Source organism: Protomyctophum parallelum (assembly GCF_964188405.1).
Source record: "Protomyctophum parallelum genome assembly, chromosome: 16".
Taxonomy (NCBI): domain Eukaryota; kingdom Metazoa; phylum Chordata; class Actinopteri; order Myctophiformes; family Myctophidae; genus Protomyctophum; species Protomyctophum parallelum.
This window is the reverse complement of record NC_139711.1, coordinates 20,076,353-20,102,456: the sequence shown is the minus strand read 5'-3', so window position 1 is coordinate 20,102,456 and position 26,104 is coordinate 20,076,353. Positions and strand designations below refer to the sequence as shown.

At 42.2% G+C, this 26,104-nt stretch overlaps 1 protein-coding gene across 1 annotated transcript; it reads left to right on the top strand.

The window, feature by feature from the left end:
• tm9sf5 (transmembrane 9 superfamily protein member 5) lies at positions 1 to 26,104 on the top strand. Its single transcript, XM_083785088.1, has 17 exons — positions 1 to 301; positions 2,032 to 2,099; positions 2,219 to 2,312; positions 2,500 to 2,627; positions 3,253 to 3,382; positions 4,939 to 5,066; positions 5,513 to 5,621; positions 6,132 to 6,211; positions 6,999 to 7,104; positions 8,206 to 8,338; positions 10,576 to 10,695; positions 10,816 to 10,873; positions 11,667 to 11,826; positions 13,113 to 13,264; positions 17,406 to 17,517; positions 18,790 to 18,961; positions 25,036 to 26,104. The coding sequence occupies exons 1-17, from the start codon at positions 161 to 163 to the stop codon at positions 25,101 to 25,103; spliced, it is 1,959 nt and encodes a 652-aa protein (XP_083641214.1). The 5' UTR covers positions 1 to 160; the 3' UTR covers positions 25,104 to 26,104.

Sequence of the window (26,104 nt, the reverse complement as noted above, 5' to 3'; positions counted from 1 at the left end):
GGAAGGAGGAGGAGGCGGCTAGTGTTCACCACACAGCGAACAAACGTTGTTTTCTTCTAGTGGAATTCTGGGAGTAAGAGCGGATAAAAAAAAAAGTCGCAGTTCCACAAGAAGATCACCACGGAGCCGCGGAAGCGTTCCGTTCCTTCCGAGACACACAATGAAGAGGCGGATAGAATCGGATCTAGTGTTTATATTCCCGTTGTTATGTGCGTTCAGTGTGTGTTGCTCGGCGTTCTACCTTCCGGGTTTAGCCCCCGTGAGTTTCTGCAAAGAGGGCGAAGGAGGTGATGACTGCCAGGTAAACAAGGAACTGTCTGAGAAAACTGCTTTTCTTCTACTTTATAATACATGTGAATTCACGTGTAGGCCGCAGAATTTAACATGTTCGTTATTGTATTCTTTAGCATTCTTTATCCAGCTTTTAGTATTAGCTTAACGTTACCTTGAGGTACCGTTTAGGCCCGAGACTGACTGGATCGGAGAACTATTAGCTGGTCAGCTTGTCCCGACAACTTGGCATCAGATAACATGCAACAGTATCGGCACAATGCTCAGGGCGCTTAATACAATGCTACGTCAGTGTTGTTAGAGAATAGATATCTATACCGCAAACAACTGGGAATGAATCTATGATGTTTTGAGTTGTTTCTGGCTCTTCGGATAGACAGCAGGTCATAAGGTGCTGCTGGTGCTGGGCCATTGATACGTGTCCAGAAAATAGATGTTCCATTCAAAACAAAGCTGTGATTATGTGGGTAACAACACGGAAGGGGAAGTACCGGTAATCGGTGCACCTTCATGAAGATGCATCGGTATGGTACCCATAGCAGTAAGCATTTACTAAGCAAAGCAGCATCATCAGGTCCTGACGGAAGTAGAGCACTTATTATGACCTGCTTTATATATATCTATGGCTCGGCTAACCTAAGATGTGTAGACTCTCGTAGATGTATTCGATCGATTCAGACATTTTGATTCTGACATGTTCAATAGATTCAATAGATCAGAATCGATCAAATACATCTACGAGAGTCTAAATCTTAGGCTATGGTAGCCCTCCAAGCAGAACCCAAATGCTACTGAAGTTTCTGACATTTGTTCGACCCAGTGCATTGGGTCCTGTTCCACGTCGTCCATGCCACCTGATTAAAACATTTACTGGCTCATGTTTACATGTTTACCGCCTCTCCGCGCTCTTTGACGATATTCTTCAGTATGAGGCTTTCTGAATATGTAAAGTATAAGTACCCATACATGCCGCTGCGAATATCTCCTGTGGCGCGGAAGCCGTTAAGTATTTTTAATATATGTTTGCCCGATTTGGAAGCTTGGATTCTTCTTTTCCTTCCTTGTTAATTGACACCTCATTGTACCGCCTATCTGGCTAGCTAGTGGCGCTATAGCTATGACACAGCAGATCAGAGGCAGGGACGTAGCCTCACAAGCCAACCGCACACCGGGAGGCGGTACAATAAACGGTAAACAAACAAGAAGAAATAAAGCGACCAAATCGGTCAAACAAAGATTAAAAATACTTAACGGCTTCCGCGCCATAGGAGATATTCGCAGCTGGATGTATAGCTACTTAAAGTTACCGAATTCAGAATAACTCAAGGAAAATAATGGCGTCACATGCCGCGGGTCCTATTTTAGAGAGAATCTCCACTTCCGCATATAGGAATTTCCATACGAAAATACAGTAGTGAGCAGGGACCCAACGTAAAACTCAACAAAATATCAAAAAAGTTTTACGTAGGGTCCCGAAAGGGGCTAAGGCTATGGCTAGCAGGCTAGGTCACTAAAATGATCTTCCACTGTCCACATGTAGGTGTATGAATGGATCTCTAACATGGGTTTACGGTACTGGGCCAGATAGAGCTAACGTGTTGGTCGTCTACATTTCATGAGCTTTCATTAGTCAGGTTTCACCTGACAAATGGTTATTTGTACCTCCATGCAATAACCAAGTAGGCAGGTGCTCTCTAAGTGGAGAGTGGATACTAATTTGACTATTTCCCCCCTTTACAGACCTCAATCCAGCTGTTTGTAAATCGCTTGGACTCAGTTGAATCAGTCCTGCCTTATGAGTATGACGTGTAAGTAACAGTAGCTGATATAAGCTTTTTTATTCTTATATATTATATATTTATTTTTATGAATGCCTGCATGTCAGCAAGCCCATAACAATTATTGAATTCTTCTTAATTTGTTAAAGGTTTGACTTTTGCAAAGATCTCAAAGAGAAGAGGCCGTCAGAGAACCTTGGGCAGGTGTTATTTGGTGAAAGAATCGAGACTTCACCATACAAGGTGAGAATCATTCTGGAATATATTACGGTACAATTTGTTTTCTGTAGTGTTTATTTATTTTTTATTTTGTAGGTTTCCACAGTTCCAACTTCCTATCCTTGTGTATTCAATATTCTGTGAATATCTCTTCCTCGAAAGAGAAGGTCTGCACATCGCACATATCTCTTCCTTCCGCATTTTCTTCCAGTTCAACTTCAATGAGAAAGTGACGTGCAAGGAGGTGTGCAAAAAATCGTATAAGAAGGGTAACGAGGATGATGCGGCCAAGCTTGATTTTCTCAAGAGAGGAATGCAGTTAAATTACCAGCACCACTGGTAAGTTGCTTTGGGGTGTGGGTGTCCTGTCCTGTGGGTGTGGCGTATATATTCAAATGGCATGTCATTGTCTGAAGCCGGTCATACTAGTATCACTGGTAGTAATGCAAGACGTCAAATTTCTCTTTTAGGTCTTGAGCTAAAATGTCTGGGGACCACACATACAGTGCAAAATAAGAATAACATGACTGTGCAAATGGAACAAAATGCCCCGGAAAGGGTTAATTTGGTTCCATTTATACACTGTCAGAGTTAAATGAACCCTGAGGATTTTACAGTAGAAATTGTGTCCAAGAGTTAAAATATTTGATCAAATGGTGGTCCATGGACTAATCTAATATATCAAACTCGTAGTCCTTGAAATTAAAATGGTTGAGAAACTCTAGTCTAAACAACATGCTATCTAAATGACATTCTTAACAAATGTTAAGAATGTTATTTAGATACCATGGTCATCAAGCAAAACTAAATGTAAATCACAAACAATCGTGAACAAGTAACTAACAGTATATTTGCAATTACAATGCATAGTATAACTAGCATTTCCAGTTCAACAAGGTGGCATTTGCATGAAAAGAATGCAGATCAGTGACAATTGGGCATCATTTCCGGTAATCAATTTCAGGATCGTTGACAACATGCCGGTGACATGGTGCTATGATGTAGAGGATGGTCAGAAGTACTGCAATCCCGGGTTCCCCATTGGCTGTCTTGTCACTACGGATGGCCGAGCTAAAGATGCCTGCGTCATCAATGTGAGTCCAATTTCCCCTGTCATTCATAAACTCTCATTCAGCCTCTTAACCTCTTTAGCCATGTGGATTAATTAATTTGACATGGTAGATGTCCCTGGTGTCCTTTTTTGTTGGACAAAACATTATAGGCACAAACGAATAATATGTGTAAACATTTTCGAAACTTCTCATATATAGTGGAAATTGCAGACCTAGTATGACATCTCAGCTGTGAGCTTGTGGTTAGGCCTAAGTGGAGTCTGCATACTGTACAGACACCAGAGTGTATTTAAGGCTACACATATATGGATCTTTTGCTAAACGCACAAACGGCGTTTTCGGCCACTCAAACGGAGGTTTTTGGAAACTGATAAATAAGTGAAGATTTTCGTAAAATATCCGGATCAGTGGAGCTGTGTAGTCATGCGAAACTGAGCTTTTGAGAAACGATGATGTCACCGCTCATTAGCGCATATCATTTTTACTAGAAATGTGAGAAATGCAGCTTGTGCCTACATGGAAACTACACGGATATCAATCCAATTGTTCATGTTTATATATCACTGTTAACAACTTTAAAACGTATCATATGTTGCATCAACTGCAGCGAGCAAATGCTCTGCTCTGCTGCATCCAATAATAAATATATCAGCCTACTAGTCCAGTGCGGACTGGTGATTTAATTTGTATTGGTGCTGAGTGTGAACTTGAAGCTTGAACAGGTTAATTGCGGACCGCTACAGATGAACTGTGGATATTAACCTACCAATAAGGACCCAGGCCAAATGCCATTGCAGTTGGCTACACCTGCAACAAGTCTATGCGTGTTGTGTGCATACTGCAGAGCCATGTGAAACTATATTCTCGTGCTGTATTTTGCTCTCCATTTTATGGTCATGGAGGAGAGAGAGAGAGAGGTGTGTGAATGGCGAGAAGAAAGTATACAGTGGGTCGCCGTGCGCATATATGGCACATCTCTCTCCTGTTTAGGTAATAAAGGGCGCACGCTTGACTGCATTCCGTTGTCACTGTGCCTGGATGCCTACAATGTGCGTGTGTGAACTTTTGTTAGCCTTTATTAGCCATTATACCGTGACATTTATTATACACCTCGAAAATATAGCCACTCTACAAGCTCACAAGTGCATGGTTGTGGTCGTGGACACTTCTATAGGTCTGACTCTGCTATTATTTATGATAGTGTCTATCATTTTTAAGAAAAGGCGAGTGTCGGGATCTGGATATTTACGCACATAGTGTGACATGCTGACAGACAATGAAAGAAACATGTTTCACTTCCACTCACAATTTAGGTGGCTTTTAAAATGCGGTACTTATTCCTTCATTAAAACATGATTTAAAAGTGATATAAAATCAAATATAATATAGCCTACAATTGAAACCTGCTACTGCAGTGTTTTTATCCTGTCAATGTGTTTCTGCGTTTGTGTGTGGACTCATATCTCTGTCTTATGGGCAGGGATCTTTTCTAAAACGGAGGACGAAAATATCCATTTTGCAAAAGATCCATATACATGTAGCCTGGGCCTAAGTTACCTGTAAATGTTGTTTTTCAGGCTGACTTCAATAAGAAGAACACCTTCTACGTCTTCAACCACATAGACATCAAGATCACATACCACAGTGGAGCAAATGAGGGATGGAGAGGGGCTCGGCTGGTAGCCGCCACTCTCGAGCCAAAGAGGTTAGTTTATTGACCATGACAGTCCTATATCATGTTGCTGTCGGGCAGAAACGTCCATTTATGTTTTTCATATGCCCTAGTTCGTCGTACCACATTGTTGCACAGAAGTAGCCAAAATAGCCAAGTTGTGACACATTGTGAGGTTTTTGAAAGGGTTTAAGTGTGTCTGTGTTTTGTAAATATTGAACCAATGGAACGTATTAACAAGAGCTTGTGACTAAATAATACCTATACTGGATCCATTGGAACACAGGTTAGTTTATCCATTTCCTGAAAAGGTTTTGGACATACAGTGGCGATGTTATGAGTTATATGTGTTATATATGTATTACGGTACCATGAGAGCGCTATAGTGCTTTTCTGCTTTATCGTGTTGCTTTTGGTTGAACAGCGCTCAATAAGGCCTAGACTTCTTAATAAGTATTCCATGCATTCTGTGTTAACAGCATCCAACATAAGGATCCGATAACGTGTGAAAGTGGCCCTCCCACAGAGCTCCCTGGAGAGTTTGACAGCGATGTGCAGATAACATACACATACTCTGTCTCCTTTGAGGTAGGAAATAACATGTCTTCTTACTACACCATGAAACCTGTGGTTGAGGCTTTTTCAAATGGGCATTTGGAGGCCTCGCCCACAGGTTGGCAAAAAAGATTGTTATGATCAAATAAAATGAATATTAAAACATAACGTTAAGATATTTCATCTTATTGTTTTCATTTAAAATCTTGGAAAAGTTTTATTTATTTATTGTGGTACAGAACTGATACATTTCAACTTAAAGTATACTATGCTAGTTCCATTGATCCACGCTGGAACACAAATCGATTGATTGCACATAAAAAATAATGAAAATGGAAGTCTCACACCCATGTGGGTTAAGTGATCAAATGTGTGGGCCACCAATGTTTATTAAGTGGGCCCTGATCCAGAAAAGATTGAGAACCACTTAACTTTTCAGTTACATTATGTACGTAACTTACATATGGTCCTGAGATATAGGAACAATAATATAGCCTCCATTACATATTTTATTGCAGTATTGATACATCCTCTCTTTAACAGGAAAACAATGACATCAAGTGGGCCTCTCGGTGGGATTACATCTTGGTCTCCATGCCACACACCAACATCCAGTGGTTTAGGTAGGAGTGATTCTTCCATTCCTTTAACCACTTAAACCTCCAGGGTTCAATACTACTAGGTACGTTCCTTTTTCCCCGAAACAGTAAAATTAAATTGGGCTCCTCCTTCCAGCAAGGAGTGTTGGGCGGGTCGGAGTAAGACGAAAGCTGCTGCACCTAAATGAAATGGTTAGGCGCACCAGTGCAACCAATGTACAAAGTTAGTTTGGAGTCCTCTTAAACCTCTTTGCTGAACTTTCTTTTGTAGGGATGCAAGGGTTCACGTGGACAGGTTGAGGGGCCAGGGCGAAGATGTCCGTCCGAGACGGAGATTGATAAAAACGACGGAGATTAATGATATCAAAACCGGTCGCATCACTCCACAGCCTAGGAGCGCTTGTTGCGCAATCCTCGATGTTGCGCAACAGTGAGACGTCATCGAAAATGTTCCCCCCCTGTTTAGCCACGACAACAAAAATCTTAAAACGTTAATAACTTGTGATCTAAATCATCCCGTCTAATTATAAAAAAAAAATATTTGTTAGACGGGCCCTGCTGTCCTCCCGTTGTCGATCGCATCGATAGTGTTTTGGCTAAACTTAGCTGCTACAGCCACATCCGGAACAACATCCAGTCTGTCGGTAAAAGTGCTCCGGGCGCTATAAACGCTGGGCACATTTTATTAATGGATTAAATAACCCCGGGCAATAAATGTTTTAAGGAAATTCTGGCTTGTTGTTGAGGCCTTTTGGGTCGTTGACACTCATTGGCTAATGGTGCGGTTTGTTTTGTTTTGTTTGTATTTCAGCATCATGAACTCCTTAGTGATTGTCCTATTCCTGTCTGGTATGGTGGCCATGATCATGCTACGGACCCTGCATAAGGACATTGCCAGATATAATCAAATGGACCAGGTATTGCAGATTAACCCATTACATTAGTACATAAGAAAAGATGTGTTGAAGGTCCACTTAGTAAGAGTTAAACTCATTTGAAATAAAAAATATATATTTGCAACTGAAAGTCTGAAACTCGAGAGAAAAAGAAAGGAGTGCACAGCAATGCAATGGAAAAAATGATATTCAGTTACCCTATGTTGCAAGTAGATGGCAACAGGCAGTTTAGATGGCTATTTCTATGCAGAATACTCAGAATTGTAAACCTTTGCTAACACTTCACAGGCAGACATTATAAAAGTTCCAGCAGCACCAGGAAAAACCTACGTATGTAACCTTGTTGAAAGCCATTTTATTCACAACCCGTTGTGGTGTTTTGGTCAGCTTATGGGTGGATGATTTCTCCATGGAGTGCACATGGTAAAATATGGTGTGGCTTTCTTTCCTCATTTGCAGGACAGTATAAATAAATAAAATCATCAGCATGACCGGCAGTAATTGTTATTCACACCATATTTTACAGCCTTCGGCAAAGCAGCGTACTGACTTGAACCGCTATGCTAGTGTGTGTCAGACTGTATTTGTGAGACATGGTGATCACTGCCTGGTGATTGGCTGACCTCTTTCTTATGTTGTCTAACCCTAGCATCCCTATATTCTCCCTATTCTGTGGGAAACATTTTCATGAAAATAGCAGATCTACAATCTCGCAACGCCCCGCCGCAATGCGCTGTGAGCTTGTACATCTGCTATCTTCGGTGAAGAGAGTTGGAGTAGAGGTAAAAGGAAAAAAAAAGCTGCCCCGGGGGACCCCGGCCAACTCTGTATTAATTTACTAGGTTTATGTTTATGTTTATGTTTATTAAAGGATCCCCATTAGAGACACATGAAAGAGCCTCTAGTCTTCCTGGGGTCCTGAATAACACAAATACAATACAGATGTACAAGTAAAAATTCACATTAAAACAGGAAAAACTAAATTTAAAATACAAAAACAAATTCACATGATAAAAACTATTAATAAACTCAAATACTCAAATCAGTTATATAGGTCCAGAGGGTTTTAAGTGATTGAATGTGTCAAGAGCTTCCCTGATTTCATCTCGTCTTCATCAATAGGAGGACGCTCAGGAGGAGTCCGGGTGGAAACAGGTGCATGGAGATGTTTTCCGTCCTCCCAGGAAGGGCATGTTGCTGTCTGTGTTCCTGGGACAAGGCACCCAGATCTTCATCATGACCTTCATCACCCTCTGTAAGGACTCTTGTACAACAGTCGGTTCTGTTTGGTTAACCCATTTTGACCTGGGAACGATTCTACAAATGTCTTCTAAATCCTGACGGTTTTCTGAAAAACCCTTTCTATGTCAGTCGTTCTCAAACTATTTCATGTCAAGGACCCCCGGCCGCTGACCCCCATCTGAAAATATGTTGTTCCAGATGCAAAGATTTGAGTTAAAAAATTGGCTCTGAAAGAATATATATTCAAAGATTTGTGCCATATGTTCACGATAAATAAATAAAGATTGCAGATCTACAAGCTCCGCACTACGAGCTTGTAGATCTGCTATTTTTCCAATAGCTAAAAGTATAACATAATGCTTAAAACACCAAAAAGGGTTCCCGGCCCAAAATGGATTAACTGCTGCACACAGTAGCATGCTTATGGCCTTCTGTACACGCGCACAGGCACAGCACCAAAATACTGAGTGAAAGGTTTGAAGAGGGTGTGATCATGAATCCACTCTGATGCTGTACTGTGTAATCGCATCACTATCTCCCAAAAATCTATGTAATTGCCCGCCGAGCCCCATCTGAAAATATGTAGTTCCAGGGGCCTCCCAGAAGCAAAGATTTGAATTAAAAACGTTTGCTTTGAAAGAATATATTCAAACATTTGGGCAGAAATTTCTTGATTTTTCAAAAATAGCAGACCTACAAGCTCGTAGCTTGGCACTCGGTGCCGTGCTATGAGCTTGTAGATCTGCTATTTTTCAATGGCTAAAGTATAACCTAATGCTTAAAACACCAAAAGGGGGTTCCCACCCAAAATGGTTTAAGCCAATGCTGTCATTTTCTAAAGACGGTGTATTCAATCTTTATTGCAGACTCATGGTCCAGATCACATACAGAGGAACAAAAGACAGTAAATAATAAAACAAATTAAAAATAGATTTTTTAAAATATACATACTTAGACAGTGCATATGCTCACAGCCTGTAGAGGCAGTTTAGCCAATGTCTCCAAATCATGGAAGAGCTCTTCACAGGGTTGGTTAACAACCTGATGACACAGTTGTCAGACTCCTCTAGTCGACACATGAGTTTGTACATTAAGTTTCTTAGAAGGGCTTGACAGGTAGGCACCCCCAAGTTCACAAACAGCTGACTGGCACTGTGCCAATGTGCCATCTTGCCACCCTCACTAGTAATCGTAATGCATCATTATATGCAACCTTAAGTTTATGCATGCTACTCACCTTGTAGTTACTCCACAGTTGAGCAGTATACAACGGTGTACAGAAAGCTTTAAACAGTGATACCTTAACATCTGAAGAGCAATTATGAAGTTTCCTCATTACAATGTTTGCCTGGGCATACAATTTGCACCTTTGTCTATGAATGTCTTTATCATCTGTGAGGTCATCAGAGATATTCAGTATTTAAGTCCGACGTCATTTTGTAGTGCTACGTTACGTCCGGGTCCAAGTGGCACCAGCTCCCGTCCGCATCCCATTGTAAATAGAATATCTAAACGCGTGAATCTTTTTAAATTGACGTTATTTTTCAGAAAGGAAGCCATAGAGGGTTAAAATGGGACTTAACTCGAGTAGAATTATTAATGTTTTGTACAAGTGTCCATGACAACAAAAATATATGATGTGGAGACAATAAAGACTATTATTATCATTATTATTGAAGGTGGCAACAGTCCATTTGCTCGGTAAAATATTTCGGGGGATATTTGGAATGTGTGCAGGCTTGAGTATGTTGAATCTAGTTTGCATTAATGAGGATTTAGTTGACACAATAAAATAAAATGGCGATAGTATTCCATGTGGGGCAGACGGCCTGTCACAGCCAGATTTGGGAGAGCAGCGCAGCTTTGTTGTTGCGAGGAAAGCGGTAAAATTAGACTTTCGTGGTTGTTTTCGTCTCAGATTTAGTCCGACGGAGCGTCACAGTATAACTATGGGGACACAAAAGCGACACAAAAGTAGGACCCGGAATTATCTCAGGAGGGGGCGCTCACGTCACAGCTAAAATACTGAATAGTGCCCGAGGTACTTCATCTCACTGCAGACAAGGAGAATGTTATCACTGTGAATATTAATATACTTTATGCAAATACTAATAATAACGCTGTCTAAGGTTGCCAAGTGAGCCACAACCAGGGCAATCCAGCACCCTTGGAGCTAATGCATGAATGTACTGGCACTGTTGTACATCAGTGATGGTGGCACTATAATGACACGTTTGTCCTGCATTGCAGTCCTGGCCTGCCTGGGCTTCCTATCGCCAGCCAACAGAGGAGCTCTAATGACCTGTTCTGTGGTCCTCTGGGTTCTGCTGGGGACCCCCGCCGGCTACGTGTCTGCACGCCTGTACAAGAGTGAGTACTACAGTTGCCCCATGTGACAAAATGTGATGCTGAAAGTCATTTACATAACATAGCTGCAACATGACTTCTTTCTGAGCCATTGCCATTTTCTGAGCCACTTTCTCTCCTCAGCATTCGGAGGTGAAAAATGGAAGACCAATGTCCTGTTGACTGCACTCTTGTGTCCTGGGTAGGTTAAGCTGTCCACGGTGTCCGTACTTGATAACATCAAAGGGAAAAGTCCACCCATAAACAGAATTTTGACTTCCAATGATATGAATTATTCTCGCATTAAATGTCTGTAAATTAGTGTTATATTTAATTCTGGCATGCTGCGGGAACATGTGCCGATTTTGAATGCCGGCATATTTTGTATCGTCCAATCGCCCATCTCACATCTGCCCACCTTTGCAGATTACCTGCATTGTACTTGTATTCACACGAGAGTGTGAATGAAATCTAAATACTTTATAAAAACAATGCTGGTGTAAGAGATTTGCTTTGGGCATGAGTCAGATGTTAATCTTTTAACCAGATATATCCAGTGGAAAAGGCACTTAGGTTGTCATTATATTATCATTGAGTGACAAATCCTGGGGTTGCTTTATACACAGTGAATAGTGGAATATGGCCCAAGTCACTATGACAGAACCAATGGATCAGTGTATAAAGGTGAATTTTATGATTATGATTTATGAGTTGTAAGCCAAATAAAACTCATTTGGATGCAATCCAGTATTCTATGAGCGCACACATCTGTCACTAATTCAATGGAAGAACTCCACACAGCAACACAGGTGATTTTTAGTTGTTTGTAGATTTGTAGAACTGTCCAAGAACAATGGAATGGCACAATGTTTTTAGGGTTTTTTAAGTCTTTACAGATCCATTCTAATATTCAGTTACCTCCCTGGAGTACTGGACTGACTGGAGTACGCCCTTCTCTCCCATGTCCCTTCTCTCCTTTTATATTGCCTCCAAAGTATTGTTTTTGCTGACTTCTTCCTGATGAACCTGATCCTGTGGGTGGAGGGTTCCTCGGCAGCCATCCCCTTTGGCACTCTAGTGGCCATTTTGGCCCTATGGTTTGGAATCTCTGTGCCCCTCACCTTCATCGGTGCCTACTTTGGATTCAAGAAACCAGTAAGTTTGTCCTCCGTGCATGTAGACAGTCTTGTTCAAACACACTAGATGTAATGAGCAGTTTGAAAGATTTGAACAAATCTATAATTAAATGATGCTACTCAAACTTGTCACCCTCTACCTAGAGCCAAACCGATAAACTGAGTTTAAATCTGCATTTATATTTCTTTGGGTTTTCTCCAGACCTGAATCGCCAGGACATTGTGACGTTGTTGTCAATCATGTGGCTATGGCTAACCCGGTTGCTAACCAAACAACCACAGTCAACAAGTGCTACTAGCATGTAAATAAAAGCGGTAAAATATGTTTGATGTTTATAAAACCTGTAGTTTCTGTAAAGAAACTATCATAGGTTGATTTAATAGCCAGATTGATACGGCCGTGAGTCACCTTAGTGGGGGCAGACATGTTTGTTGTTTGACGCTGTCGAGTGACGGGGCTGACGGCCAATCAGCTGCTGTGATCAGACTGACGCCGCCGTAGGCGGAGTCACCAGACCTGAATCGCCAGGACTTTTTTTTTTTAATGGTAGCGATTCAGGTCTGGAGCCAGGCTAGATAAAAAGGTGAGTATGTGAATACCAATGATAAGTAGGCCTACCATTTCAGGATATTGTTTACTAATGAATTTCATTGTTTCGGTACTTTTTGGTGTTCAATGCAATTGAAATGAAGGTGAAGTAAAACTAAAATGCACTAAATCGTGGCGAGTTGGTAAACTGGGGAGTTCTCCGGATACCCTCCTGAGCCACTGCCACCACTTCCAAACAGACGTCCCTATTTTGGGCATCGTTGTATACTGTAGCTGAACCTTTTCAAAATGTTTGAACAGGGCTTAAGTGGTTAAATAAAATAAAGTTCAGTTCATGTGTTTATTTCTTATTGCGAATGCAATGAGCACTAACTATGAGACCCTGCAGATCTGTGTCTGTGTGTGTGTCTGTCTGTCTGTGTCTGTCCCGCTGTGACACCACCCGCCCGCCACCAGAGGGCGCAGCTGTAGCACACACACACACACACACACACACACACACACAGTAGAAAACTTAAAAAAATTACTAACTAAAAAGAAAAAAAAAGTACGTAATTTATTCTAATTGTTGTTATTGCAATTTACGCGCTGCGTTCGCTTCCCGCGTTTGCGCGTCTTACTTGTCTATCGAAAAGTTGTTTCTTATTTATTTTAGATTTAGAAAATGTTGCACTTACATATCCTGAAATGTGGTATCAGTCAGACTACCTCTGTCCCACTATCGTCTGTTGTCTCACAGAGCATCTCTTCCACAGGCCATAGAGCAACCGGTGCGAACCAACCAGATCCCCCGTCAGATTCCAGAGCAGTCGTTCTTCACCAAGCCCGTCCCTGGCATCATCATGGGCGGCATTCTGCCCTTTGGCTGCATCTTCATTCAACTCTTCTTCATTCTCAATAGCATCTGGTAAGAGCACAGCGACACTGAATCGTCTCCGACGCATTAAGGAGTCTTTTCTTTTTTAGGTTTCAAAACTTCCAGAAGAACTTTTTATTAATTTATTTGAAATGTTCAGACAGATAGAAAATGTTGAACAGGATATTTACCAAAACCACCAATTTTTAGGAAACACTGCTTGTGTGTTTAGCAGCTTACCTGTGGAGTTCTTGTGTTGTGGTCCACATTTCACACCAGATATACTACATGTTCTTGTGTTGTGGTCCACAGGTCACACCAGATGTACCTCATGTTCTTGTGTTGTGGTCCACATTTCACACCAGATGTACCTCATGTTCTTGTGTTTGGTCCACAGGTCACACCAGATGTACCTCATGTTCTTGTGTTGTGGTCCACAGGTCACACCAGATGTACCTCATGTTCTTGTGTTTGGTCCACATTTCACACCAGATGTACCTCATGTTCTTGTGTTTGGTCCACAGGTCACACCAGATGTACCTCATGTTCTTGTGTTTGGTCCACAGGTCACACCAGATGTACCTCATGTTCTTGTGTTGTGGTCCACAGGTCACACCAGATGTACCTCATGTTCTTGTGTTGTGGTCCACATTTCACACCAGATGTACCTCATGTTCTTGTGTTTGGTCCACAGGTCACACCAGATGTACCTCATGTTCTTGTGTTGTGGTCCACATTTCACACCAGATGTACCTCATGTTTTTGTGTTGTGGTCCACAGGTCACACCAGATGTACCTCATGTTCTTGTGTTGTGGTCCACATTTCACACCAGATGTACCTCATGTTTTTGTGTTTGGTCCACAGGTCACACCAGATGTACCTCATGTTCTTGTGTTTGGTCCACATTTCACACCAGATGTACCTCATGTTCTTGTGTTTGGTCCACAGGTCACACCAGATGTACCTCATGTTCTTGTGTTTGGTCCACAGGTCACACCAGATGTACCTCATGTTCTTGTGTTGTGGTCCACATTTCACACCAGATGTACCTCATGTTCTTGTGTTTGGTCCACAGGTCACACCAGATGTACCTCATGTTCTTGTGTTTGGTCCACAGGTCACACCAGATGTACCTCATGTTCTTGTGTTTGGTCCACAGGTCACACCAGATGTACTACATGTTCTTGTGTTGTGGTCCACATTTCACACCAGATGTACCTCATGTTTTTGTGTTGTGGTCCACAGGTCACACCAGATGTACCTCATGTTCTTGTGTTTGGTCCACAGGTCACACCAGATGTACTACATGTTCTTGTGTTGTGGTCCACATTTCACACCAGATGTACCTCATGTTCTTGTGGTCCACAGGTCACACCAGATGTACCTCATGTTCTTGTGTTGTGGTCCACAGGTCACACCAGATGTACCTCATGTTCTTGTGGTCCACAGGTCACACCAGATGTACCTCATGTTCTTGTGTTGTGGTCCACATTTCACACCAGATGTACCTCATGTTCTTGTGTTTGGTCCACAGGTCACACCAGATGTACTACATGTTCTTGTGTTGTGGTCCACAGGTCACACCAGATGTACCTCATGTTCTTGTGTTTGGTCCACAGGTCACACCAGATGTACCTCATGTTCTTGTGTTGTGGTCCGCATTTCACACCAGATGTACCTCATGTTTTTGTGTTGTGGTCCACAGGTCACACCAGATGTACCTCATGTTCTTGTGTTGTGGTTCACAGGTCACACCAGATGTACTACATGTTCTTGTGTTGTGGTCCACATTTCACACCAGATGTACCTCATGTTCTTGTGGTCCACAGGTCACACCAGATGTACCTCATGTTCTTGTGTTGTGGTCCACATTTCACACCAGATGTACATCATGTTCTTGTGTTTGGTCCACAGGTCACACCAGATGTACCTCATGTTCTTGTGTTGTGGTCCACAGGTCACACCAGATGTACCTCATGTTCTTGTGTTGTGGTCCACAGGTCACACCAGATGTACCTCATGTTCTTGTGTTTGGTCCACAGGTCACACCAGATGTACCTCATGTTCTTGTGTTTGGTCCACAGGTCACACCAGATGTACCTCATGTTCTTGTGTTTGGTCCACAGGTCACACCAGATGTACCTCATGTTCTTGTGTTTGGTCCACAGGTCACACCAGATGTACCTCATGTTCTTGTGTTGTGGTCCACATTTCACACCAGATGTACCTCATGTTTTTGTGTTGTGGTCCACAGGTCACACCAGATGTACCTCATGTTCTTGTGTTGTGGTCCACATTTCACACCAGATGTACCTCATGTTTTTGTGTTTGGTCCACAGGTCACACCAGATGTACCTCATGTTCTTGTGTTTGGTCCACATTTCACACCAGATGTACCTCATGTTCTTGTGTTTGGTCCACAGGTCACACCAGATGTACCTCATGTTCTTGTGTTTGGTCCACAGGTCACACCAGATGTACCTCATGTTCTTGTGTTGTGGTCCACATTTCACACCAGATGTACCTCATGTTCTTGTGTTTGGTCCACAGGTCACACCAGATGTACCTCATGTTCTTGTGTTTGGTCCACAGGTCACACCAGATGTACCTCATGTTCTTGTGTTTGGTCCACAGGTCACACCAGATGTACTACATGTTCTTGTGTTGTGGTCCACATTTCACACCAGATGTACCTCATGTTTTTGTGTTGTGGTCCACAGGTCACACCAGATGTACCTCATGTTCTTGTGTTTGGTCCACAGGTCACACCAGATGTACTACATGTTCTTGTGTTGTGGTCCACATTTCACACCAGATGTACCTCATGTTCTTGTGGTCCACAGGTCACACCAGATGTACCTCATGTTCTTGTGTTGTGGTCCACAGGTCACACCAGATGTACCTCATGTTCTTGTGGTCCACAGGTCACACCAGATGTACCTCATGTTCTTGTGTTGTGGTCCACATTTCACACCAGATGTACCTCATGTTCTTGTGTTTGGTCCACAGGTCACACCAGATGTACTACATGTTCTTGTGTTGTGGTCCACAGGTCACACCAGATGTACCTCATGTTCTTGTGGTCCACAGGTCACACCAGATGTACCTCATGTTCTTGTGTTGTGGTCCACATTTCACACCAGATGTACCTCATGTTCTTGTGTTTGGTCCACAGGTCACACCAGATGTACTACATGTTCTTGTGTTGTGGTCCACAGGTCACACCAGATGTACCTCATGTTCTTGTGTTTGGTCCACAGGTCACACCAGATGTACCTCATGTTCTTGTGTTGTGGTCCACATTTCACACCAGATGTACCTCATGTTTTTGTGTTGTGGTCCACAGGTCACACCAGATGTACCTCATGTTCTTGTGTTGTGGTTCACAGGTCACACCAGATGTACTACATGTTCTTGTGTTGTGGTCCACATTTCACACCAGATGTACCTCATGTTCTTGTGGTCCACAGGTCACACCAGATGTACCTCATGTTCTTGTGTTGTGGTCCACATTTCACACCAGATGTACATCATGTTCTTGTGTTTGGTCCACAGGTCACACCAGATGTACCTCATGTTCTTGTGTTGTGGTCCACAGGTCACACCAGATGTACCTCATGTTCTTGTGTTGTGGTCCACAGGTCACACCAGATGTACCTCATGTTCTTGTGTTGTGGTCCACAGGTCACACCAGATGTACCTCATGTTCTTGTGTTGTGGTCCACAGGTCACACCAGATGTACCTCATGTTCTTGTGTTTGGTCCACAGGTCACACCAGATGTACCTCATGTTCTTGTGTTTGGTCCACAGGTCACACCAGATGTACCACATGTTCTTGTGTTTGGTCCACAGGTCACACCAGATGTACTACATGTTCTTGTGTTTGGTTCACAGGTCACACCAGATGTACCTCATGTTCTTGTGTTTGGTTCACAGGTCACACCAGATGTACTACATGTTCTTGTGTTGTGGTTCACAGGTCACACCAGATGTACTACATGTTCTTGTGTTTGGTCCACAGGTCACACCAGATGTACCTCATGTTCTTGTGTTTGGTCCACAGGTCACACCAGATGTACTACATGTTCTTGTGTTTGGTCCACAGGTCACACCAGATGTACCTCATGTTCTTGTGTTGTGGTTCACAGGTCACACCAGATGTACTACATGTTCTTGTGTTTGGTCCACAGGTCACACCAGATGTACTACATGTTTGGCTTTCTGTTCCTGGTCTTCATCATTCTTCTCATCACCTGCTCCGAGGCCACCATCCTGCTCTGCTACTTCCATCTATGTGCAGAGGTTAGCACATCTTTCTGGAAATAATTCCAGCTGACATACTAATGATGACTAAGGCTACTAATAATAAATTATACATTTTATTTGTATCACACTTTTCACAGAGAGTGCTACTAGTCACACATTCTCCTATATTCAATCCATAACAGGGGGTCTAAGCACAGAATAATTAAGACAAAGTGATGCGTTATGCGTTTGTTGATCTGCAATTTTTGAATAGCCAAAGTATAAAATTATGCTTTTTAGCTAAAACTTGAAGTGAAAATTCAGTAATGAGCCCAGTACATCCGCGTTCTGTTCACCCTTATCATAAACGGAAATGATGAAGTCACGCTTATCATAAACTAAAGCAAACAAAGCAGATTCCGCCGATGTACGTATATAATAAAACCAAACCCAGTACCCGGTTAAAGGTTACATATTACAAATGGCTAAATCAACATGGTTTTCTGAGGGGAAAAAATGCTGTACTGATTTTTGTGGTATTACTGTAGGCAATTTTTTCATTCAAATAAAAAGCCTCGCCAAATTTGCTAGTTGCATCATGGCAGGTAAATACACAACCGTTTCATTACACTTTAATGTTGGTGTAAGTGATATTGTAGCAGCTTGTTGATTTGTAATGTTGGAAAACCTCCAATGATGTCATTATGACATGGCCAAAATGGGGACACAATGTTGAAAGTGTGTTTGTGGGTTTTATAAATATTGAACTAATGAAAAGACCTTGTGACTAAATTAATAACTAGTCTATTAGATCCATTTCCGGAGAAGTTTCTGTTTTGGACGTGCCTCAATTAATCGATTGTGGTTTTGCTGATTTAAAAGTCGCTCTGCTGCAATTCCTAGATCTCATGTGAGGAAGAAAGAAATCATATTGTGATTATTATGATTGGTTAATATGTAACCTTATTTTCAGTACATTATGTCCATCTTATGATGTTCATCTCTGTGCCCTCTGATACAACATATTTTACATGATATAAGAGCCACAATGTCTCTCTTAGGCCCGATAGCTATTGTTTATGGTACAGCTTGTCCTTGTAACGTGACGGACCGTATTAAGTATTTACCATGGTCCGATTCCTTGTGTTTGTGGCAGAACGACTGTACCACAGACCTTGTCCACTCATGTATTAAAAGCATAACCACCACCTTCTTAAGTAGTGCCTCTGATCCCTTTATTTTATATTACTGATTGACCGTGAATTCCACCACACATGTCTAAGAAAGAAGTGTGACACTGAGGTTTGTTGCGTTTTGTACCCCATCCAGGATTACCACTGGTGGTGGCGCTCTTTCCTGACCAGTGGCTTCACGGCGGTCTACCTGTTGGTCTACGCTGTCCACTACTTCTTCTCCAAGCTGCAGATCATAGGAGCGGCCAGCACCTTTCTCTACTTTGGCTACACCATGATCATGGTCCTCATCTTCTTCCTCTTCACAGGTGAGTCCTTGGAGGAGATGATGCCCAGAGTAATATACTATTAGTACGTTGTGCTCACAACGCATCACTGCGACGCGTTGTGAGCTTGTAGATCGGCTATTCATACGTACTTGTACAAACAATGTCACTCGCCACTCTCTCGACAGTTCACCAATGTTACGTAGTGGTTGTATATATCCATTTCCAGGTAACAAGCCGTCCACGTTCTCACATTGCAACATATTTTCATACAGCATATCCAGCTGTCATCGGCAGGGTAAAGAACTTAATCACTCCCAGTCCCACGCCAAACGTATATTCCTCCCTTCTGTTTGACTTAGTTTTTAGTTTCTCTCAGACTCACTAGCTGCCTGTTAGCAGCTTAAGCGTAGCTGCCTGTAGGAGACTAGTGTGTTGTTGTTGTTTTACCAGGAGGACCCGACTTCATAGGCGGCTAATCTGTGCCAGATCATGGAAAATGATGTAATATTAAAATACTACTAACGCACGCACGCCGAGATTTTGTGCGTTTTTAAAAGCTAAAATAAGCATATAGATGGATGCCATTAATGTATTTCCCGCATTCTTTCACCTGCAGTTTCAGCCCTGCCCCCCTCCCCACCCCCAATGCAAACTGACTGCAAAAATAACCTTAATATTAGAGAAATTATATCATAAATGAATACTGAAACCAGATATCATTAAGGAAAGTTTATGCATATACTATGTAAACTCTTCATTTCCATTTTCCAGCTTTAGTTTTTGTTTGTTTTTAATTTATTTGGGGTCGCGACCCACGGGTTGAGACCATCATACTGTAGCTGGCCACATGAACTCAGAGATCCACATTTGAGCAGCATTACACATGTTTTGATTTTTTTCAATCACACGCCGGGAAAATAATAGTTGATTAATTGTCGTTTGTAAGTGAAGTGAGGCACAAGAGGTACACAGAAAGTGTTCATTTAAATCACGAGACCTGTACTATGAACTCTGATGTTCCTGTGACATCAGATACCAGGATGTAGTCTGCATTACTGTTTGCTTCCTTACTGGAAGCCAAGCAGTAGCACCTGTCACCTTGTATTTGCTTTAATTCACACCTTTTATTTACTTTAAAGGTAAGTAATAAAGTAATAAATGAGCACAGTGTCAAATGTGGTTGAAGAGTTAATTTACCACTTGAACCGTCAGTCCGTTGAAGAAGTTTGTGGAAATTATTATCAGGGTCTGCTATAAATGCTGACAGATTTCCAATTAGGAATTTAGGAGGTCCGTGCGGCAGTCATGTTTTTTTTTGTGGCTCTACACTGAGAAATGCTTGTCATAAGACGAGTGCCAAGACGTATTAACTGCATTTGTTAGCTTGTTTCCTCCAATGATAATTTTACATAATCTGCTCTCTAGGCTAAATGCTTAATGTGAGAGTGTGTCAGACTGAGAGTCTTTTCAAAGCCTTCTGGTGTATGATAGGCATTAGTCACTGTTCTTATTGAAACACTACCAAGTTGTGGAAGCTCCTCGTCATCCATGCGTATAGGGCTGACATAACCAAAGGCGGACTGCCCCTCCCCTAGCTATTCATTTCTATGGAAGTTGGCCACTGTGTTTGAAGGGTAACCGGAATGCGCTCCTTTAAACCCGCTCGCCCACATTTCTTAACGCCGACCTCACGTCGACCGCTCGGTTCAAACGGTTCACCATGCAACTCCTTGTGACGTGTCACGAGGCATGATGTCACAAGGCGTGACCATATATGGAGACGTGATGTCACAAGGCGTGACCATATATAGAGCTGTGACCGACTGACTGACGGGAGATGCAGGTTTTGATGGTAAACTGCGACCTACGGTGGTTTGCAAATGTATGAACAGTTTTCAACATGGAAACGATTATGCAAAGATAATTCACCTTTAGCAAAGCATTCGTTCCAATGTAATTTATGTAAATATCTTGGATTCAGGATCAAATCCTGGTTCATTTTTTGAACCAGACCTTCAAAATCTCTTCCAAGTCCGTCAACAAGGCCTGCCGTATGCACTGGAAAAATATGTGCGTGACATTTCTTTTTGAAAACGATGTTTTCTCATATTGGGGAAACAATTGGTGGAGAGGTTTGTATAACCCATGTTATGCTTAGCTGTGATTGGACCATAGCAGTTTGGGGATGGGGCTTAGCTATAGGTCAATTCTCTCAAGTAATTGCGGTTATGTAATACTTGTGACAGGCCTATCCATGCCCCCAATAACCCTCTTATCATAGGCATTTAGATTTGCTCTTGCCATCTTCATCCAAAATGTAGGTCAACTGGACCTGCTCAACATTTTCTAGGATTTGTATTGCGCACCTGTCCTGTATGGAAGCAGATGCTTTTGTGATGGTCTCTCCACTCAGTTATTCAGGTTTTTCCTTTCATTTGATGAGCCAATGCTTCTATCAAATGCTTTTGTTGTCTTCTTTTGATGAAAAGACGCAAAATAACCAATGTACCTGTTATTGTTACCATGAATAATAATAAGCCTATTAAATGGCCAGTATCCCTGCTGGCCTTGGCTATGGCTGTTATGGCAACATGCCAGGGCTGGCACTTGAAAATGTCACTGTGGAACTGTGGGTGTATGTATCCAGCACAACAATGCTATCAAAAGGCTTGGGCTGCATGGCGTGCCCCCTCCTCTCTTCTATCTCTATGCTAGAAGAGAAAGAGATGGACACAGGTTGACATGGTAACGGCACTCCTTGGTCCTTTCCAGCCTCACTTGTTGTTGCTTGCTTTGCACACCCACACAGATGGAGCTGTGCAAAGGGATGGTGGCCTCTAGTTTCTGAGCAGTAAGCGTCGATGTGTATCAGCAGCGCAGTTGATGGCCTTGTAGCTTTGACACACACACGGCAGTGGAATCGGTAATGTTGGCGCTAACTTAAGGTTAGCCTGATGCAGGAAATGGGGAGACAGAGATGGGGAGTGACGCGCAGAAAATGCTGTCGGGATTGGGACTCGAACCCACGGCTCGCTGTCGGGCTACATTGGAGTTACCCGGACTGTTAGGACTGCGGTCAGGGCCAGAACAATGTTCTCCAAATAAAGGGGAAGAGGCTGCATTATCATTTTTGCCAGTTAGATATAGTTGACATTATTAAGAAATTGCATGTGTTCAGCTGAATATTGCTGACACAAAATTGTGAGCATCACATCTTTGATGCCCATGTCTTATTAGAGCACCGAAGTCCTCATCCCCTGGTTCCCCTCTATGGAGAATAACATTGGGTCATCTTAAAATCGTCTCATAATAAGAATTGTGGTCCAAAAACAAACAAACTGTCTCTGTGATATGGTTGGGGAGGTGTGTCTGTATCGTTTTATGACAGTCAGTCACTCATATATGATAGTGTGTAACTAATCCAGCAGCTGTAACATTAGCGTTTTCTCTCGGTCAGTTGATTCTTCATATCCGTATGAGTGAAACGGCCTGGATGACATGTTTATTTTTCAGACGCAGTTCTTATATGAAGCGATCTAAACTCCCCCTATGGGGATTACGATGCAAATAAAAAGTACACAACACCCGTGTACTCTAGCGATATTGACATCAGACTTCGGTGTTCTAGTCCAGGAGTTCTCAACCTGGGGATTGCGACCCCTCAGGGGGTCGCCAAAATATTTTGGGGGGTCCCCAGATTATAAAAAGATCACACTCGTGTGAAGTGAGGGGCGCTAATATATTAAAGTCTAACTCATGTTGATTAGGTGATGTAATGGCGATGTAAAACAAACTTCTCTTTATTGTTAATGGCATTTAAGACAAACATTGAACTAAAAACAAACATTAAACCTGTGTATATAGGAGGGGCCGCAAAAAAATCTTTTCTTTTTTGCAACAGAATGGCTGGAAAATGGAAATTAAGAGTTTACATAGTAGTACATGCATGAACTTTCCTTAATGATTATATCTGATTTCAGTATTTATGATGTATTTTCTCTATTATTAAGGTATTTGTAGCAGTCAGTTTGTGTTGGGTTGGGGAGAGGGTGGGGGTCGCAAGACATGGCCAATGCATTTCCGGTGGTCTCCAGCCAAAAAAACCCTGCTCTAGTCTATACTGTACATTAAAAGTAATAAAACGGTGCACTGAGTCGCCTTCAGTTGAGTGTGCCAAATTACTGCCAAGTAAGTACAAGAGGCCAAGCAGATTCATAGAACTTGGAAGCACGCCGATAAGCTGTCGCCCAGAAATTAAGCTCTGAGCACCATTATTTCACATGGTCATCACACATGTTACACTGTCATTGGGCTAGATAAAGTTGGCCGCTAGGCAAATCTTGTCACCACAGCATTACCAAGACACTATCTTAAGAGTCCAATTGGAAAAGATGTCAGAAGATCATCTCCAACGAAGAAATAAATCCAAGGGTTCAAGGAACTGATTTTCCATTTCTATTTGACTCCCAGTTTTGATCTAAATCTACATTTCCTTTATTTTATTTTATGAAAAGCCTTCCTTTTTACCTCCAAACTTTGATGGGAACTTAATTCTGGAGTGAGCTATGTTGGCTCCCATTGAGCAGTCGGATAGGGCTTTCTTCTCGCACAGATTAATTCATCCTCTCCCAGGATTTTCTTTTTTTTTACCAATTAAAATGTTATCTGGCTGCTCTCTAGAAGGGAGCGGAGGAGAATGTGTTATCTCCAGATCCCCCAGCCTGACAAATTGAAGCTCTGGTGCTTTGGCTTCACTCCCTGTTTCCTGCCAACCTTCTGAAAGGGAATTTACCAGGCTTTTAGCAGAAGGAAATTGGTGACACTGTGATGGTGATCCAGCTGCAGTAAGATGTGTCAGTTGAGTTATTTTTGGTATTTATGCCAATGAACTGTTAAACCCCTCCCCAGTACCATGATCCCCACCCACTCCTCTCATTCTCTGTCATGATTATATATTTTTTTGTGCATTTCTGGCCCCCACCTCCCAGAGTTGCATGAGATCAGTGCAGCCTTTCATATAATCATAATGCCGAACATTTTCCAAAAATAGCCGATCTACAAGCTCACAATGCATTTTGTCGCATAGGGCCAAGTACAGATCCCAGAGGGACCCTGAGCAACGAAATATACAGGGTTTTTGTGGTCAACTCTCAATGTGGTGCTTGTCATGATCATGTCATTCTTACCTAGAACAATCTTGAAATTACAGTTGACAATGTTTCCCCCCCACCACCAGATGTTCTTGCACCATAGGGTTTTCAATGTATGCAGAACATACTGTAAGAGAGTTTAACCGTCTAGCATTAAATCGCGAATTGCCAAGGTTTTATCGTGCGAAGAGCCAAATATCCGTAACCGCATGTTACAATGACAAAATGCGGTGTGTGGTGTCTTGACCGGTGGTTGTTCTCTCGCTCTGTGCAGAAAACCCGACCGCGAGTATCACAGCGCCTGCTGTCGGCCGTTGAAAACCCTTGTTTTCACCAGAAACGACATTCATTCACCGATTTGGAGATACAGCCATTTGAACGCAGACCATTGAATGCAAGTGAATGTGCGCGCGCGCATCTTCAAAATGTCCCACTTACGAACAGTGGCTAACGATACGATCGGATCAAAACATGGATTAAAGAATATAAACCCCTGGATAACGTAGCTACGTGTCTGGCAGGCTAGATGATTAATTTAACAGTTTTCTACGGTTCTGGCGGGCTGCATGTTTTAATGTTTTTCTGTGACAAACTACACCTGCATTAGCCTCGGTACCAGGCTTTCATTTTTGTTGGTGCAAAAATTTAAAGCCTGGAGGAACGCATTGGCCGCTCTGGTCTAAAAGTGGGAGTCAACCCTTCCGGGTGGGCGTCGCTCCAAATGATGTGACGTAGCGCTGCACTAGGGGGAAGAGGAGGGGCCGGGGGTGACGGACAGATCGATGAGATCCAATCAGGGCGTGCGCAAATCTCAGCCGCGACCCGCCCCTCTAGACCAGAAACCTAACACGTTAGCTCAGGCTACACCTGCATCAACTTGTGATGAGGTTGGATTGGCCCATATGAAAAGATGGCTCCCTCACCTGTAACACTTTGCTTTGCCTTTGTCTTCTTTCTCCCCAGGTACCATTGGTTTCTTTGCCTGCTTCTGGTTTGTAAATAAAATCTACAGTGTAGTCAAGGTGGACTGAGGTACAGGAGAGACTTGACTCATCTCTCCCAGTGACAGCTTCTTCTTTGCACTGGTTCTGAAAGGAAGCGAAGTGAGTGGACTCTTGACTAAAACATCATTTATCTCCAAAATGACCCTGAAGAGCCCCGTCCTCTTGTTGTGCTCGAAAAACCTACATTGCCGTCAACATTGTTTTTCAATAATTTTGTGTTCACTTTTGATGATTAATTCACTTTTTTGAGTGGCGCCTTGATCATCGGGGTGTGTTCCAAAGATCTGGCTGTCATAGTGCACAACTTGTTTTAGTGGGGTTTAACAGGAAAAAGTTTAAATACTTTTCATTTAGCTTTTTCTAATGAGGAAAATGTCTGTTATTTTGCTTTTCTATTCCCGTGAATCTGTTATATTTGTGACTTTTGTTTTATTGGTTCGCAACCTCTGCTGTAATGATTATATATATATATATGTAAATATATATTGATACTTAACATAAAGAATGTCACCATTATGAAACTGTCTTTAAAAATGGTTTATGGTTGTGGGCGGTAGAGACAGGGGGTTATAGATTCTCAACTATCAACAGCCTCTCTTAGAGTTATCTCACAATGTACAGAATCTCTGTGACCATATTGCTATTATCTCATCATATCGGGCTCATGTTCTCTATTGAAACGGCTATATTTCAAATTTACATAGAAAAGCCAAGACTTAATCTTGGCTCTGAAGCACATCTGTATCATAGAGGATTAGGCGGATACTACTACTATGTTGTGTATGTGTAAGTTGATCTCTCAGCGACACGCCCTGCTTGAAGAGATTCATGTTCACTTCATGCAGTTTGTAGATGAAGTACATGCCAGTACGCAGTTGCACCAGTTAATGTTATTAAAGTGATTTACAGACTGTAACTACAAAAAAAAAACACTGCTGCTTTTTTTTTTGCTTCTGGCAGTGTGGAGTCATCACCCAAGGTGATAAGATTTTTACTTGTAATAAATACATTTAATCAATTGGAAATAA